Here is a 16,200-nt window from a genome sequence, read left to right as displayed (position 1 = left end):
TTTGTAATCATAAACCGTGTAATTCCCCCCCCCATCCCTTTGAAATCATAAAAAAAATCTGGAGAAAAAGATGATTCTTCTTCTCATAAGGATAGGATTCTCCATTTTCCTCTTCTTTCTCCTCCTCCCAGAGAGTGTGGACATGAGAACCAGACAGATTGCATGGAAAAGCTAGTTTAGACTGGGCCAAACCATAATAGGTTGAGGCATGTGGTTTTCCATTCTACACCTGACATCACAACTTAGGCTTTGGCAATCTACTGTGTACCATACCTGTGCCAGAGGCAACATAAGAGATGATTTTTAGGAACACAGGCAAAACTTGCAAGGTTCCTTTCTGGTCCTCCTCACATTCTCTTTCCCTCTTTCTTTTTGACTATTTCTGTGTTAACTTGTTAATGTATTTTTATTTAGGGTACATTTCCAAATGTGATGGATAGATTGTCATGTAAATGGATAGCTATTTTACGTATTTAACTTTTGGAGGATTTAGTCCTGTGTTTTCTGCTCCTTATTCCAGAGAGTGAAGGACACACCCCAAGTCACATAGCAGTGCTGTGTCGAGGTCGAATTTTTGTCTTTGATGTCATGCATGAAGGTTGTATGATGACTCCGCCAGAGCTGCTCAGGTTTTCAAATTACTTTGCATTCTTTGAGTCTCCCTAGGTCCCAGTATCTTCCTGGAGTGATTCAGCACATTCTTTGTGCTCTCTTTTTGAAGGGACATGTGGTTTCATGGAAATGGAAAAGTGTCGGAGTTGGAGAAAAAGTTCTACTTGCTAATTTTGTATCTTTTTTATTTTGAGTTTATATTATTTGTTGAGACTTTTTTGGTGAGATTTTGGCCCATTCAAAGACTAAGTAGAAGACAGTTTAGTATAAAATAGCTTTTAAATGATCAAGAATAACATTAATGATAGAAGATTACATTTGGAGATGTGTTCAATAATACATTTCATCTATAAACTTCAACTGCCCTGCTTCAAAAAAGCTTTTCTGCTTGGAAAGAAGCAAAAAAGTTATGGGCTGTAACAGAGCTCATAATTTAAAGCATGTGGAGTGTATCCCTAGAAGCAGTCTTCAGCTCTTTACCCAAGGCCTGTTTAATCTTACTTCGTTTGCAGTTGTAACAAGCATGGTTTGTTACCTGATTTCTCATCAAATTAAAGGAGAGAAGGTGCTACTAAGGCAGGCACACAGACAACAATAAATGAAAACAGTCTGTACAACCTGATGCAGAGAAGGCAGAAACACTATTTTTTAAAAGATACAAAAACTCAAACAGCAGAGCAGTCAGAGGCCATGCACAATCATAGACCTAGAGTTGAAAGGTACTTTGGAGATTGTCTAGTTCAGCTTCCTCTTTTTATAGATGAGCTAACTGAGTCCCCAAGAGGTAGAGTGACTGTCCAGTATCTTTTAGACAGTGAAAGGCAATATTGACATTTGAACCCAGATCCTGTGACTCTAAGAGCCGCATTCTTTCTACTCAGTTACCTGCTGCTAGAGGAACCAATAACATTTATTTAATGTCCTTGAAAGCTCCTGTGGACTTACTTCACAGTATTTCCAGTGGCCATGGACTGATTTTCACAATGATGACCAAGAGTCATTAATAAAAGGTTAAATTATGTTTAGATTACTCTCTTTAAGAGGGGAGGGAAACATATGAAACCATTAAAAAAGATTTTCATCCAAAATGATTAAAATAAAGTTTTGGTATCTTAAAAGGCATGAGCCTAGTAATAGACTGTCTTGTCTGAGACCTGACCTGGCTAGTTCATCGCCGAAGTGGCCACAGATTGTTAAGTTTTGCAGTCACAGCAACCCTTCAAGACTGTCTTTTAATTCTAATTCTTAGAGAAGTTGTGACCCTGATGAAAATGTTAGCATGAGGAGTTCCAAAGGGAAAGCTGTTGTTATCTGGATCATTTACATACATGGAACAGCTCGTTCCCTGATGACAGGAGATAAATGAGTTGTCATTCTGTTTTGTGTTTCTAGGTCCTGCTTACTTTATTCATTACATGCAAGTTGGAGAGTAAAGTTAGACCAGCCTGTTCAGTCACTTTGGACTTAAGCTAATCTCAGTAATTCTATTATGTGTATGCTTAAAAAAACCCACTTTTTCTGATGAAACAAACCTTAAAATCATTTTCACTTAAGTTATAAGAATGCATAGTCTGAGTTTAAAATTCAGACTTTTATCTTTTAATATGGAAAAATTCAACAAGTCTAGGAGGCAGGGAAGCATATGTTTTTATTTCATAAACAAATGGCATAAAAACTCAAGGTTTGATGATTTAACTGTTAACTTGTAAATAATTTCTTACAATGTTAGTAAAATCTCACTCCCAGCACAAAATGTACCATTTGTGAAAAGACCGTTTCAAAATAGTTGGATATCATAGATTTAACAAGATTGGGTAAGGTGCTATTTTCTTTGCCATCCCCCCTCCCCCCATTCCCAAAGTTTGAAAAAAATTTTCCCTGAGAATCACTTATTTCTGATCCAAGTTTTTCTTTGTGCTGAAATGTTACAAATTTTATGATCATATGTCTTACAGGATCATTTAAATGATGGATCATTTAAATCACCAAATCCATATTGACCTACCTAAATAAATATACATCTTATAGGAATGATATTTATCCAGTTTGATGTTTTTCAGGCTAACTATATTTCTCCCTGATTGAGAGTTACAATATGTTAAAAGTGAGAGCTGGTTTTATAGCTAAAGCAAGCCTGACAATTTGAAGCTGTCCCCATTTTGACCCTAGTCTACGTTTCTAGCCTCATTTCCCACTTCTTCCCTTTGCATATTCTATACTGTAGCCAAAGTGTTCCCCAAATTACCTTGTGCATTTGCATACCCCCGTATCTGAAATACTCTTCTTTGCAACTCTGTCAAGGCTTGGCTCTGTGTTGCCTTTGCAAACCCCCTTAGTACTAGTGTCTTTCCCACTCACAAGCAAGTCAAAACATTCCTCTCGGATGTCATTGGTCCTCTTCAAGAACAAAGGACGAACCACATTCCCAGAGCACTTTGTTTGCTCTCTTCTTCACCCCCACCTTGTGTAACATTTATGTGTGCACAGGGCTCTGCTCGCAGAGTAGAAGAGCTCTGTGGGCAAAGCACGAGGGTCTTCAGTTCTCTTAATGTGATTCTGTCAGCTTGAATTGAACTTGAGAGCAAATTGCAGAGGAAGGCACTTGCCAATGAGTAGGAACAAGTGCTTTGCTGCTGCTGCTGTGGAAGCAGGCCCTGTGAGGCACTCTCTCCTGCTCCAGGGGACTCTTGGCAGTCAGGGAAGACAACATATTTCATTCTCAAAATTTGAGGAGAATATAGGACAAGGCAAATCATGCATGTAAACCAAACTATTTTTAATATTTATTAGAGCAAAAAGCTATTGCAAGCTGTTTGCAGTAGCTCTGCCTCTTAGAAATGAACGCTAAGGTTTTTCCAGCCTTGGTCATTGATTTGATGTAGGATGCCATAAGGAAGCCTTGAAACTTTCCTTTAATAGCTTTTTCTTAATGAAAAGCAACTCCTCTTCCTCATGGTAATAATAACAACAGGAATTTTTAGAGCACTCTTGAGGTTAGCAAAGCACTTTCTGTACCTTCCTATTTGAGTCTCACAATTGTCCTGTGAGAGATTAGTACCCTGGGTGTTATTACCCCCATTTTACAGATGAAGAAATTGAGGCCCAGAGAGGTTACTCTGACTAGCCTATAGTCATAGCATAGAAGGGTTAGAGTTAAAGCCCCTACTGAAATGGGCCTCCTTTCTCTCCACTGGATATATACTGCTTAGCTGCTACATTTAAACAATTGCATATAGCAAACTTGGGGTGGATTTTCGGAATGAACGTGTTTTATGCTTAGCTTGAGGCCTTAAAGACTGATTTGAAGCAGAGGAGTGTGACACAAGTGAAAAGATTTAAAACATTGGACCACGTTTTCCTTCTTTAGGTAAGAAACATGTAGTAGTAACATTAATTTCAGATGGGATCAACACGGTATTTATATGATAACTGTTTTTGTGTAAGTGTTTTGTTTTAGTTTTCATTTTTGAAAAGTGCTTATATGGACTAGGAAGAGTGCATGTGTCATCTTGAAATGTGTTATGTCAGTCAAAAAACAAATTCTTTCAAAATCAAACTGTAACTAGATTTAAGTGTTACTAAATAGTCACCCCTTTATGTAAAATATATGACAAGAAAGAAATCCCCTGCTGTTCACATGGCTTGATCCTCTTTCCTAGTCAATAGTGACATAAAAAGATCTAAAATGTTGATCAATAACAGACGCCTAGGGAAAAAGTAACTGATAAATTGTTGTAGATCTGTCTAGAGGAAGTCTTTTTTAAATTTCAGTTTAATTGGTTTTGTTATTGTTTAAAGTTAATTTCCCCAATATTTCTTATTTAAGAAATAAAATGTGTGTTTCTTATGCAAAACATATGTTTGTAGTATGTATACATCCTGAATCCTGTGTTCATCTAAATATTTTTTTAAAGGCAACTCACCTATATCAAAAACAAATGCCACAGTGAACCTGATGGACCTGGGGTAGCAGCATTAACCAGTGAAGAGCGAACCCGGTGGGCTGAGGTTATTACATACTTTTATTATAATGAAGATTTTTCAGAAGAAAGGCCAATTTGAGATTATCTAAATTTAGGCTGTCTTGGTTGTCCAACCTAATTAGTATTTCTTTGTCTTTTAGGCAAGAGAATATCTGATTGGTCTTGATCCAAAGAATTTGACTATATTAGAAAAAATTCAGAGCAGTTTGTTGGTGTTTTCCTTAGATGATGCTAGTCCACAAGTAACACCTGAAGATTATTCTGAGGTATGTGTGTCACATTTTATTCTTATTTCCACATCTCCATTTTCCCTCACAAGACTCTTGGCTGTATTGGAGATGCTAGGGGTCTTTTCATTTTTTTATATGTTTTGGCTCATAAACTATTTCAAAGTTACAAAACTATGAGTCAAGTTAAAGCTTACAGATATGTAAATATTTAGAGGATTAGTGTCAGCCCAGAATTATGTGATGTTGACATAGACTTTTAACAATGTTTTGTTAAGTGACTATCAAAGGGAGTCATAAATGAAAGTCCTGCTCATATGCCATGAGGATTGCAGCATTGTTCTAAGAATAGAATGTATTACGTGAAATTTTCTAGATACCTTAAGTTAAATATACCAGATTTAATCACATAGTGAATATAGTTTCCAGATAATTTTACTATTTCTGTAGGACCTATGGTCAACCTCACTTTGCTGCTGTTACTTGTGTGACCACAGCCTTTCCCTTACCCTTAGTTCAGCCACATATGCTGACTCATTACTTGTTCTTTGCCATGAGAATGGTTTTAAAGTATCACTTAGTGGAAATCCAACATTATTTTACACTTTATTAGACCCTTCAAGTAATCTTCTAGAATATGAATGTGGACCTTTGGTACCTGCTAACTATCATGTGACCTCACGTGAAGGGGGGGAGGGAGGGAGGGAGAATAATTTGGAACTCAAAATCTTGTAAAATTGAATGCTGAAAATTTTCTTGTCATGTAACTGGGAAAAAAAATACTATTCAAATTTTTTTTAAAAAGAAGGGAAAGTAAGGTCATGACTAGGTTTTATATGTTAGCCCTTCTTAAAAATTAGTGAGAGCTTAAATCATTTAGAAGGACTTTTTTCTGTTTTAGGTAACTGCAATGGTGCTTACTGGGGACCCAACAGTACGCTGGGGGGACAAATCCTATAACTTTATCTCCTTTTCCAATGGACTGTTTGGCTGCAATTGTGATGTGAGTGAACTTCTGAACTTTTTTTTTTTTTGTAAATAGTAAAGTTAATTGGAAATGCATTAAAATGCCAACCCTTATATTGTGGTAGTTATCATGAGCTTAAATAGTCTTATATGTGGCTGTTTCATAACCCTGGTTTTTTTATACAATCACATAGGAAACTTCTGTGAGTACAAGTTATAGGAACAAGCATAGTTAATAGAATTCTTAACTGAAGTAGGGTAAAGATAGTTATCTCTTTATCTCCATTAAGCTAAAGCATGTGGATCTTTGAATGAAATTTGCATATATGTAGTATAAGCTGGAGAACAGATTCTACAATTTGAAGATGGCCATTGTAGATGGCATTGATAGAAAAGTTTGGTTTTTTTAAATATGTTTAAATTCACAGATTACTGGGGTGTGTGGTCATATGTTCAAAAGAACAGGCAGCTTAGTATAGAGCTATGGGAAAACCACAAACTCTCTTTCTGTGGTATTTTTTTTTCATTAGTAAAATTAGAGTAGGAGGGAAAGCTAAAATTTTCAATTCTCAGCTTGGCTGGGAGACTAGAGAAGGAATGATGTATGGACCCTGTTGGATACAAAATATTAAATCACTAAAATGTCTTAACTTTGGAGATCAGTTGAACTAAGTGAAGAATGTTCTAGGGTTGAAGACCTTTCCTAGAAGATTTCTGTGTCTTAATAGTCAAATTTGGGTTTCATCTAGTTTTGGTTTAATGATTTTGTTGTCTTTCTATTATCTCTTGGGGGCAGAAATCGTTTTTGCTTTTTCTTTGTATCCTCAGGACTAAAAACAGAGTTTGGCCCATAGTAAGCACTTAATGCATGCTTATTGATTGTTTTTTGTTGGACTTGAATGGTAGTTATAGCCTTCTAGAACCCATGAGTTTTCTGTAGAGCTCTACCTGACCATCTTCTTTGACTTACTTCATCAAGATTTCTTCTCCCTACTTCCCTGTTCCTCCCTGTCACAGCCTCCTTCTATTAGCTTTTGTCACCTGGGTGATAAAAGGAAAGATACAATGATCTCTGCTGCCATGCCCAAAGGCACCATTGCCTTTGCTAGCTTCCTTTCTGTCTTGGTAGCCCTGCTCCCCATAATAATCACAGCAGCTCACTCACAGCTGTTTCTTCACAATTGCTTTGTATGTTAAGGAATGTAATCATTTATTGCCGTCATTTTACATTTGGGGAAATGGAATCTTAGAGCAGTAAAGTAATTCTGTTGAATGGTGGAGCTAGGATTCAAGCTCGGGTCTTCTGAGTTCAGTGCTCTTTCCACTGCAACATACTGCTTCTTATACTGAACAGTTTGGCAGCTGTGTTGATGAGTAGTAAGGTAGTAACACAGAAATAGAGACTGGGCTAAAAACATCAATTGAACAGAAATCAGGTTACCAAAGGATTGTGAGTAGTGAGAGATCAGAGTCAAGAGATTTGTCATCCAGATTTAATGAGGAAAAAATGTAGCAAATTGGAACTATATTACTGACCATGCTAAGCCTATATCTACCAGACCCCCGCACATCTTTTCTACCTTTCCCAGATTCCCAATACTGTTTGAGATCCACATGTTGAATGCAGTTATGGGCACAGTTAAATTGTCTTATCCTTACCTAAACAAATTCATGACTATCCAGAACTCTGACTGAAACTCTCAGTTCTTTGTGTTTCTATGCCTTTCAAATTGTCATTAGAATGGCAAGCAGTTACTTTTCCCAAATTTTCCTAGCATGCTCATACATGCCATGAAGCTCTCCCAATACTACCTTGGAATCCGCAGCTGGAAAATCCAAATTTTAATGTTAGCTTCTTGTAAACTGTGTCACATAACAGTAGATGAACTTTACCATGGAGACTGTGCAGTGATAAGAGCACGAGGTGAGAGCAGGAGACCTGGCTTCTTCTAACAGCTTTGCCACTAACTAGCTATGGGTTCTTAGGCAAATTATTTAACTTTCCCTGGCCTTAGTTTCCTCATCTGTAAAATGATGGCTTTGACGAGATGATCTCCAGAGCATCTTCTGGCTCTAATATTCTATGATATGTGATATGCCATTGGAGTTCTTAATTCTATGATCTGTAAATTCCACACCTTTAAAAATTAGATGACATGGCATTAGGAAACATGAAGAAACATCTTATTTTCAACAATATTAAATTTTGTTGATGAATGGAGGGAAAATGAAAATGAACCTATTCCATGAAGCTTTAACACTTTCAAACTTATACCCCTTGTTTATTGTTATAGCATGCGCCTTATGATGGTATGGTCATGGTCGAAATCTGTCATTATGTCGATCAGAAGATCTTTGAAAATGAGGGGAGGTGGAAGGTATGTTTGACTAAATATTCCACTTGTTTCTGGTCTATGCATTTTCTTTTTAGACATTATATTTCCAGATGTTTTCTCTTCTCAGGGTTCTGAAAAAGTGAGAGACATCCCACTGCCAGAGGAGCTTGTTTTCACTGTGGACCATAAAGTATTAGATGACATTGGCCGGGCTAAAGAGCAGTATCTCAAGCAGGTTGATTTCATGCAGTTTTCTATTAGTATTGCTTTTTACCTTGTGAAAACGTGACCGTTTTACAATTAGCAGACCATAAGGTGTAAGTGTAGTTATAACGTAAATGGCTCTGGTTTTCTCCAGATTGCTGATTGCGTGTAACCTGGGTAAGCCTTGGGTGTAGCATCTGGACTTCTTCTTTTTTTTTTTTTCTGACCATCTTCCCTTTTTTGTTAGGGATCAGACTTGCAGATTGTAGTTTATGCCTTTAAGTCCTTTGGCAAAATGCAGACCAAGAAGAAGAAGCTTCACCCTGATACCTTTATTCAGCTTGGGCTTCAGCTGGCCTACTACAGACTTCATGGATGGTGAGGAGAAGGCTGGCCTAGCCTCTGTGCCTCCAGATTTGTACAGTTGTGTGGAAGTTGTGTGTTGTGCAGAGTAGTGAAGGTCAGGGCTCTAGCCTCTCGGCTCAGCTGCCTTCCTTCCCTTTTACCTCTTCTGTTTAACACTGTGTCCTCAGCTTTTACTGCCATTGCTGCTTTTCAGTGTTAACTGGGGATTCTTTTTTTTCCCCCCAAACCAGAATTTAGAAAAATAAATTAAGCATCTCACAAAAATATGAACTTTTTTTTTTCTGACATACACCTCAAACAGAACCACTAGCTTTGGGGCAAGGATAATTTTACTTCTAAGCTGTATTTTTTGGATATAGAAGTCATTGACCAAAGCAGAGTTGTAGAAAGTGAACATAGTTTGCATTTCTGGAAGAAAAGAAGCAGTTCATTAGATTAGATCTTTTTTAAAATAAAATTTTCTGTTTAAGGAAATGGAAACAACTTGGGATAGATTTTTTTTTCTTATCAGAAAATAACTTTTGAGACAATCCTTCATTTAATTTTTTTCCCCCTTTTTAGCCCAGGTAGCTGTTATGAAACGGCTATGACAAGGGCTTTTTACCATGGTCGCACAGAGACTGTGAGATCATGTACTTCGGAAGCAGTCGAGTGGTGCCGTGCCATGGAGGATCCTTCTGCCAGTGTGAGTATTGGAAAATGACTTCATCAGTGGACACTTCAGTAGCCCCTTTATTTAAGTTTTTCATTTGTAAAATATGGGTGAGATCTCATTGGACAATTTTAAGGTGAAAAGCAATTTTCATATTTCCAATTCATAATATTTCTTCATGTGAAATTTACACTTGAACAGGACAGCATATTTAAAGGCAGTGATGGGAACATGAATCCTTCCCTCCGAGGAGTATTTTTTTTTGTAAATTTTTTTTAATTTTAAACTTAAATATAAAATGAGGGGAAAAAATATTACCATGTAAACAGCAGACCATAAGAGAGGATTCAATATAGAATAATAAATTTCCATTTCAAGAAAACTTATACAATAAATACTATATATTGTTTTCAAAGCTGCCCAGATTTTCTTTGCTTTCTTGTTGTTTTTTTGTTCCCTGCTGTGCATATTTTACTTTTATTTTTTTCCTCTCCTTCTACCTTTCACCCTAAAGAAAGCTACAGTTAAGCATAGATATATATATATATATATACACACACGCATATATATATATATATATACATGGATATCTGTAAACATACATATATACACATATATGTAAGATGGTACTATACTTATTTTAATGCCTGTTTCTCTGAAGATGGATAAATCTTCTTTCATAGGTCCAAATCTTTCCATGTTTTTATAAATCAACCAGTTTATCATTTCCTGTACCACAGCAACATTCTAACCTCATCCCATCCTATCTGAGAGATTGTCTGTGGGAGTTTTTCCCCAATTTTCTGCATTCTTTCTGTTCTTGGCTACATAGGTTTCATTTACACAAGAAAATTTTAATTAAAATAATTGAAATTATCCTTTTTACACCAGTGCTCTCTCTTGTAATATAGTTTAAGGTCTGATACTGCTGAATCTGCTTTTTTAAATATTTTTTTTCCTGGTTTCTTTGAAGTTACTGACCTTTTGTTCTTCCAAATGAACTTTGTTATTATTTTTTCTAACCCAGTAAAATGATTTTTTAGTAATTTAATTGGGATGACACTGAATAAATAGATGAGTTACAATTTTCATTTTATAACTTATATTGGCTTTATCTACTCATGAACCATAAATATTACTTCAGTTATTTAGATCTGAGTTTATTTGTATAAAAGGTATTCTATGTTTTTGTTCATATAGTTCCTGTGTCTGTTTTGGCAGGCATACACTCAGGTATTTTATTTGGTTTTTGTTGTTGTTGTTGTTTTTTCTTTCTTTCTTTCTCTTTCTTTCTTTCTTTCTTTCTTTCTTTCTTTCTTTCTTTCTTTCTTTCTTTCTTTCTTTCCTTCCTTCCTTCCTTCCTTCCTTCCTTCCTTCCTTCCTTCCTTCCTTCCTTCCTTCCTTCCTTCCTTCCTTCCTTCCTTCCTTCCTTCCTTCTTTCTTTCTTTCTTTCTTTCTTCTTTCTTCTTTCTTTCTTTCTTCTTTCTTTCTTTCTTTCTTTCTTTCTTTCTTCTTTCTTTCTTTTCTTTCTTTCTTTCTTTCTTTCTTTCTTTCTTCTTTCTCACTAGGCAATGGGATTAAGTGACTTGCCCAGGGTCACACAGCTAGTAAGTGTTATGTGTCTGAGGCCACATTTGAACTCAGGTCCTCCTAACTCCAAGGCTGGAGCTCTTATCCACTGTACCACCTAGCTGCCCCTCCCTGCTTCTTTTTACATAATAAATTCTACTCCTGCCCTTTGTTTTATCATTGTGTGTATCTCTCATTTTTATAATGTTTCCTAAAAGCAGCATATTGTTGAATTCAGATTTTTAATCTGCTATTCATTTCCATTTTATGGGTAAATTTGTCCCATTCACATTCTAAGCTACAGTTATTTGTATTTTTCTCCTTTCTATTTTTCCTCATTACCTTTCTCATTCTATTCCTATCCCTCCTCACCCCTCTGCTTTACTTCTACCTATTACCTTGCCCTCCTATTCCTTAACTTACCCACTCCTCTAAAAGTCCCTCCATTATCCTCTCCCCCCACTCTTTCCCTTTGTCCTCTTATTTCTTTTTGAATTTAGAAAACTTTATACCCTTATACACACATACACACACACACATATGCTTCACTTGTATGAGATAATTGCTCCTTTTCATCTCTCCCTACAGTTTTATTTTTTTAGAATCACCTCATCATACTCAGCTCATCCCAAGCCTTTCTTTCAAATTACCCAAATAATGATGACAATCATAAGAGTGCTGCAAATATTTTCACATATGAGAAGTAAACTGACCTTTTTGAGTTCCTTATAATTGGTCTTTCTTTAATGTTTACCTTGTATTTCTCCTGGATATTATATGTCAAATTTTTCCTTAAGTTCTAGGGTTTTTGTTGTAAAAACCTGAAAGTTTTTGCATTCGTTAAATATCCATTTTTTTTTTCATTGAGGATTATATGTAACTTTGCTTGGTAAGTTACCCTGGGTTGTAACCCCAGCTCCTTTGCTCTGTGGAATATAGTGTTCCCAGACCTATGGTCCTTCAATGTAGTAGTTGCTAGGTCTTGTGTGGTCTTATTGTAGCTCCTTGATATTAAATTGTTTTTTCTGAGGAGTATTTTTTTGTGTCAACTTCTGTACAAGTTGAACTTGATGGTGTGGCTGCTGTAACACTGCTAACAGACTGCAAATACCATAAGAATAAATAAGCTGAGACTTTTACAAAGTGTCTTTGACATTTTGAAGAGGAAAATTTTTTCTTCATACACGTTTGCTTGTTATTATTTTGACAAGCCCTTTCTTGGGGCAGCTAGGTGGCACAGAGGGTAGAGCTCCAGCCTTGGAGTCAGGAGGACCTGAGTTCAAATCTGGCCTCAGACACTTGACATTTAACTAGCTGTGTGACCCTGGGCAAGTCACTTAACCCCAATTGCCTCACCAAAAGAAAAAGACAAGCCCTTTCTGTCCAGTGACTCCATACGTTAGAACAGAGCTTCTTAAACTTTCTCTGCACATGACCCACAGTTTAAGAAGCACTGCACTTAGAGCAACCTGGGTGTGTGTTAATTTAATTATATAATAATTTGCTTCATAAGTTTTGTAATTTTTGCTTTACCTATTTTACACATTTTTATTTCTGTATTCAGAGAGGAATAATAAGCAAGAAGCACGTTTTTACTTTTGGGAAAAGAAAAGTCAGTGGAAGGAAGAAGTTAGGAAAAAAGGAAAATTATTTATTCTGTTTTCCCAGAATTTTTGCCTGTTCTCTCATGAATGATAATCTGAGAAAGCCTAAACTTCTGTTTGTTTTGGTAGTTTCCTCTTAAAGTATGTCTTGTGTTTTGTTAACACAGCTTCATGAACGGCAGCAAAAGATGTTACAGGCTTTTGCAAAGCATGGTAAAATGATGAAAGAATGTTCATCTGGGAGAGGTACTTAATATTCTAATATTCTTTGTCTTGTCTGTAGTTAAAAATGCTTCCCTAACTTACAGCCTTGGGGTCCTTTGCAGGATTTGATCGTCACCTTTTAGGCCTCTTTCTCATAGCTAGAGAGGAGGGGCTGCCTACTCCAGAACTCTATACAGACCCTCTTTTCTACAGAAGGTAATTTATTTGATGTTTTTAACTTCAAGTTGAAAAAGGCTTACCTTAATCTGATAAGTTACAAAGGCCTTTCAGAAACATTGTAACTACAATAAAATTTCCTTTGTTATGCAGTGGAGGGGGAGGAAATTTTGTCCTCTCAACCAGCCTTCTTGGTTACACACGAACCCATGGAGTGGTGGTTCCCATGATTCACCGTGGCTATGGCTTTTTCTACCACATCAGAGATGACAGGTGAAGCTGTTTACTTCTGTCCTTGGTATTCTTGGAGTTAGAAAATTACCATTTCTGCCTCTTTGGATTTCTTTTCCATGCTGTGATTTTTTTCGATAGCTGTGCTGAAGACCTCAGTTCTGTAGTCATAGGAGATCGGTCTGTGCACACTTAACTATGAACTTATGTTTGTCCTGTCTCCCTCTGTTAAGCTGTATATGTGCTGAATAGGTCCTGGTCAGTCATTAGTTTTTACACATTAAGCAAGAGCACAGTGAGTATTGTTTTGAAGATGGATCCTTCATCTTTCCCTTTCTCTTTCTTCTTCCTCCCCCTTCTCATCTCTCCTCTTCCTGAGTTCCTGCTAAATCCAAGTTACCATCCTAGATTCTGTTCAAAAATGTACAGAGTTAGTCTACGTAGAAAGGTGGTCCACTAGCATTTTATCATTGCCATCTCTGTGCCAGGCACTGTGCTAAGTGCTGGGCATACAAGGAAAAGCAGAAAGACAGCCCGTGCCCTCAGGAAGCTCACAGTCTATCTAATTGGGGGTACAACATGTAGACAACTGTGGACCAGTAAGATGTATTCAGGTTAAATTAGGGGTAATCTCAGAAGAAGGCACTAACATTGAGGAAGACTGGGAAAGGATTTTGGCAGAAGGTGAGACTTTAGCTGAGACTTAAAGGCAGCCAGGGAATCTAAGAGGTAGAAATGAAGAGGGAGGATTGTCCATGCACGGGGACAGCCAGTGAAAGTATTTGGAGTCAGGAGACAAAGTATCATGTGGGAGGAACACAAGAGGCCAGTGTCACCAGCTCAAAGACTGAATATCAGGGAGTAAGTAGAAGACGACTGCAAAGATCGGAATGGGCCAGGTTATAAAGGTCTTGGAAAGGCAAACAGAATTTTATATTTTCATTAGGTAACTGAAGGTAATAACTCCTGGAATTTATTGATTGAGAGGGGTGATACGGTCGAATCTGAGTTTTAGGAAGATCAATTAGACAGCTTTTATCTAGCCATGCTGCCCCTATCTTGTGCTTGTGAAGCTGATTTTTTTAGATTGAAGTATAAAACTTTAGATTTATCCGTATTAAATTTCATCTTACTAGATTTGGCCCAAAAGTCTATCTCTTTGATCTTTTTGTGTCTGAACTGGTATCAGACATGTTAACCATTCTTTTAAGCTTCGTATGCTATGCCACTTGTCATCTACGCCTTTATCTGATCACAGGACCCAGGCTCAATTATAGATCACAAGTGTCTCCATTGGGAGTGGGGAACACATATTGCATTAGGGTCAAGCCAGGCAACTGGAGTGGGAAGAGACTTGCAGCCGGGAGGTCAGCCATCATTCAGGCTGTTGTAAATAGCACAGATGAGAGGTGACAACGGCCTGCCCTAGGGTGGTGTCAGTGTCAGGCGATAAGGGGGTCTGCACAAGAGATATTATGAAAGTAGAAATGACAGGACTTAACAACAGATTGGATATGGGGGGGTGTAAGATTGAGGAATTGAGGGTAACAAGCCTGAGTAACTGGGAAGATGGTGGTATCCTCATGACTGGGTACTTCTTATGGTGCAAGTTCATTTAGGCCACATTAGGTTTGTCTCTTGCTTTTTGGTTGGAAGGGGAGGAGAAGAATACATTAAGGTTAAGTAGGCGACATGGTGATGAAAGGCAAGGAAGCACAGGGGTTGAGTGCTAACTGAATAGGATGGTGGCACTGACCACAGTGGTGTAGGTAGGATGTAGGGCTATAAAGGATTCCCTTAGCTATCACAATTTAGAGCCTTTGTAGACGTGGATTTTTGTATAACATTTATATATTTATGCCATGCAGGTTTCTCGTGGCCTGTACAGCTTGGAGATCATGTGCAGGGACTGATGCGGAAAAGCTGGTCAGGATGATATTCCAATGCTTCCATGATATGATGCAGTTGATGGACACTGCCAAGCTTTAGAGAATGATTCTGAATTAAGTCCATACCAAAATATGGAGTTAAAAGGTGTGCTGGGCATGAATTGGGGCTGTGCAGAAGAATCTTGGTTTGATGGAAAGTAGCTAAGTGTTTTAGTAATTAAGAAGAATCTGTCAATATTATACTCCCTGTAGCATTTATTGCCACATATACTAGAAATGCAGCACTGCTTCTAAGCTGAATGTAATGCTTGCAGCAATAAAACAGTATAGAACTATGCGATGTGTAACATATGCCTCAACAATGCAAATCCATCCCTTTTCATAGTGCAAATCTTACTCCAGCTTTTATAAGAGATTTGTGTTGGTATCCATATAAAACACTGACATATTCTTCCCCGGCCGTTGTCTGATTTAAGCGTTCTGTCCTCCATGCACTTGATCTCTTTCTGGCTGCCAGAGGGCATGACAACATGTTCAGAGGCTCAGCTGCCTAAAGTTCATGCCTTATACTTCCACTGCGGAGAGAAGCCAGGCACAGATTTACTGAGGGAAGAGACCACTAGAACTTTATCATTATCTTAGAAAAACTAGACTATGGAGAACAACAAATACTGGGCTGTAGCCAGATGGTTGAAACTAAAGAGATAACATAACTGACAAAACAGCTAATCCCGTATTGCTGCTTCATGAGCAGATGTACAAAACACTTGATACAAAGTTAGCTTTTAAAAATTTTTGAAGGGCTAAACAGCAAATTCTCAGGATTTTCCACTTTGTTTGCTTTTTGATCGTGTTTTCCTCTGTATACTTTTGTAGTTTTGCATTCAGAAAATAAAACTTATTGAATCATCTCTTTTGTGTGTTTGAACTTAGTGCCATTTTGAGGAATTTTGAAGGGTTTGGTTGACTTTACCAGAGAAGTAGTATTCTCAGCATACTTGATGTTGGTACTATTCTCAGACTTTGGTAACAGTTCACCTTGATTTTGATAATGTTAAGAATGCCACTTCTCTGTTTCTTCTCAGTCATCTCATAGAACTGAAGTAGGTTTGAGTCCTGAATCTGAGTGGGAAGTGGGCATCTAGACTTTGCTTGAAGACCTCCAAGGAGGGGAAGCTCA

General features: G+C 37.4%; 1 protein-coding gene across 3 annotated transcripts in view; it reads left to right on the top strand.

Annotated features, from left to right (window-relative positions):
* CROT (carnitine O-octanoyltransferase) overlaps positions 1–15,931 on the top strand; it is a 34,361-nt gene extending 18,430 nt beyond the window's left edge. For all 3 annotated transcript variants that reach the window (XM_020987493.2, XM_020987494.2, XM_020987491.2), the window contains exons 7-18: positions 521–629; positions 4,527–4,620; positions 4,736–4,861; positions 5,724–5,825; positions 8,083–8,166; positions 8,252–8,359; positions 8,576–8,706; positions 9,256–9,379; positions 12,687–12,765; positions 12,846–12,939; positions 13,054–13,173; positions 15,000–15,931. In XM_020987493.2, the coding sequence (XP_020843152.1) occupies positions 521–629; positions 4,527–4,620; positions 4,736–4,861; positions 5,724–5,825; positions 8,083–8,166; positions 8,252–8,359; positions 8,576–8,706; positions 9,256–9,379; positions 12,687–12,765; positions 12,846–12,939; positions 13,054–13,173; positions 15,000–15,120 (1,292 nt within the window). In that variant the 3' untranslated portion in view covers positions 15,121–15,931. The remainder of the gene's footprint in view (positions 1–520; positions 630–4,526; positions 4,621–4,735; positions 4,862–5,723; positions 5,826–8,082; positions 8,167–8,251; positions 8,360–8,575; positions 8,707–9,255; positions 9,380–12,686; positions 12,766–12,845; positions 12,940–13,053; positions 13,174–14,999) is intronic.
* Positions 15,932–16,200: the final 269 nt, after the last annotated feature.

This window comes from Phascolarctos cinereus, unplaced genomic scaffold (assembly GCF_003287225.1).
Source record: "Phascolarctos cinereus isolate Bilbo 61053 unplaced genomic scaffold, phaCin_HiC Scaffold_1;HRSCAF=81, whole genome shotgun sequence".
In the NCBI taxonomy this organism is placed as follows: domain Eukaryota; kingdom Metazoa; phylum Chordata; class Mammalia; order Diprotodontia; family Phascolarctidae; genus Phascolarctos; species Phascolarctos cinereus.
Note: the sequence above shows the minus strand (reverse complement) of the source record. Positions and strands in the feature narration are given on the sequence as shown.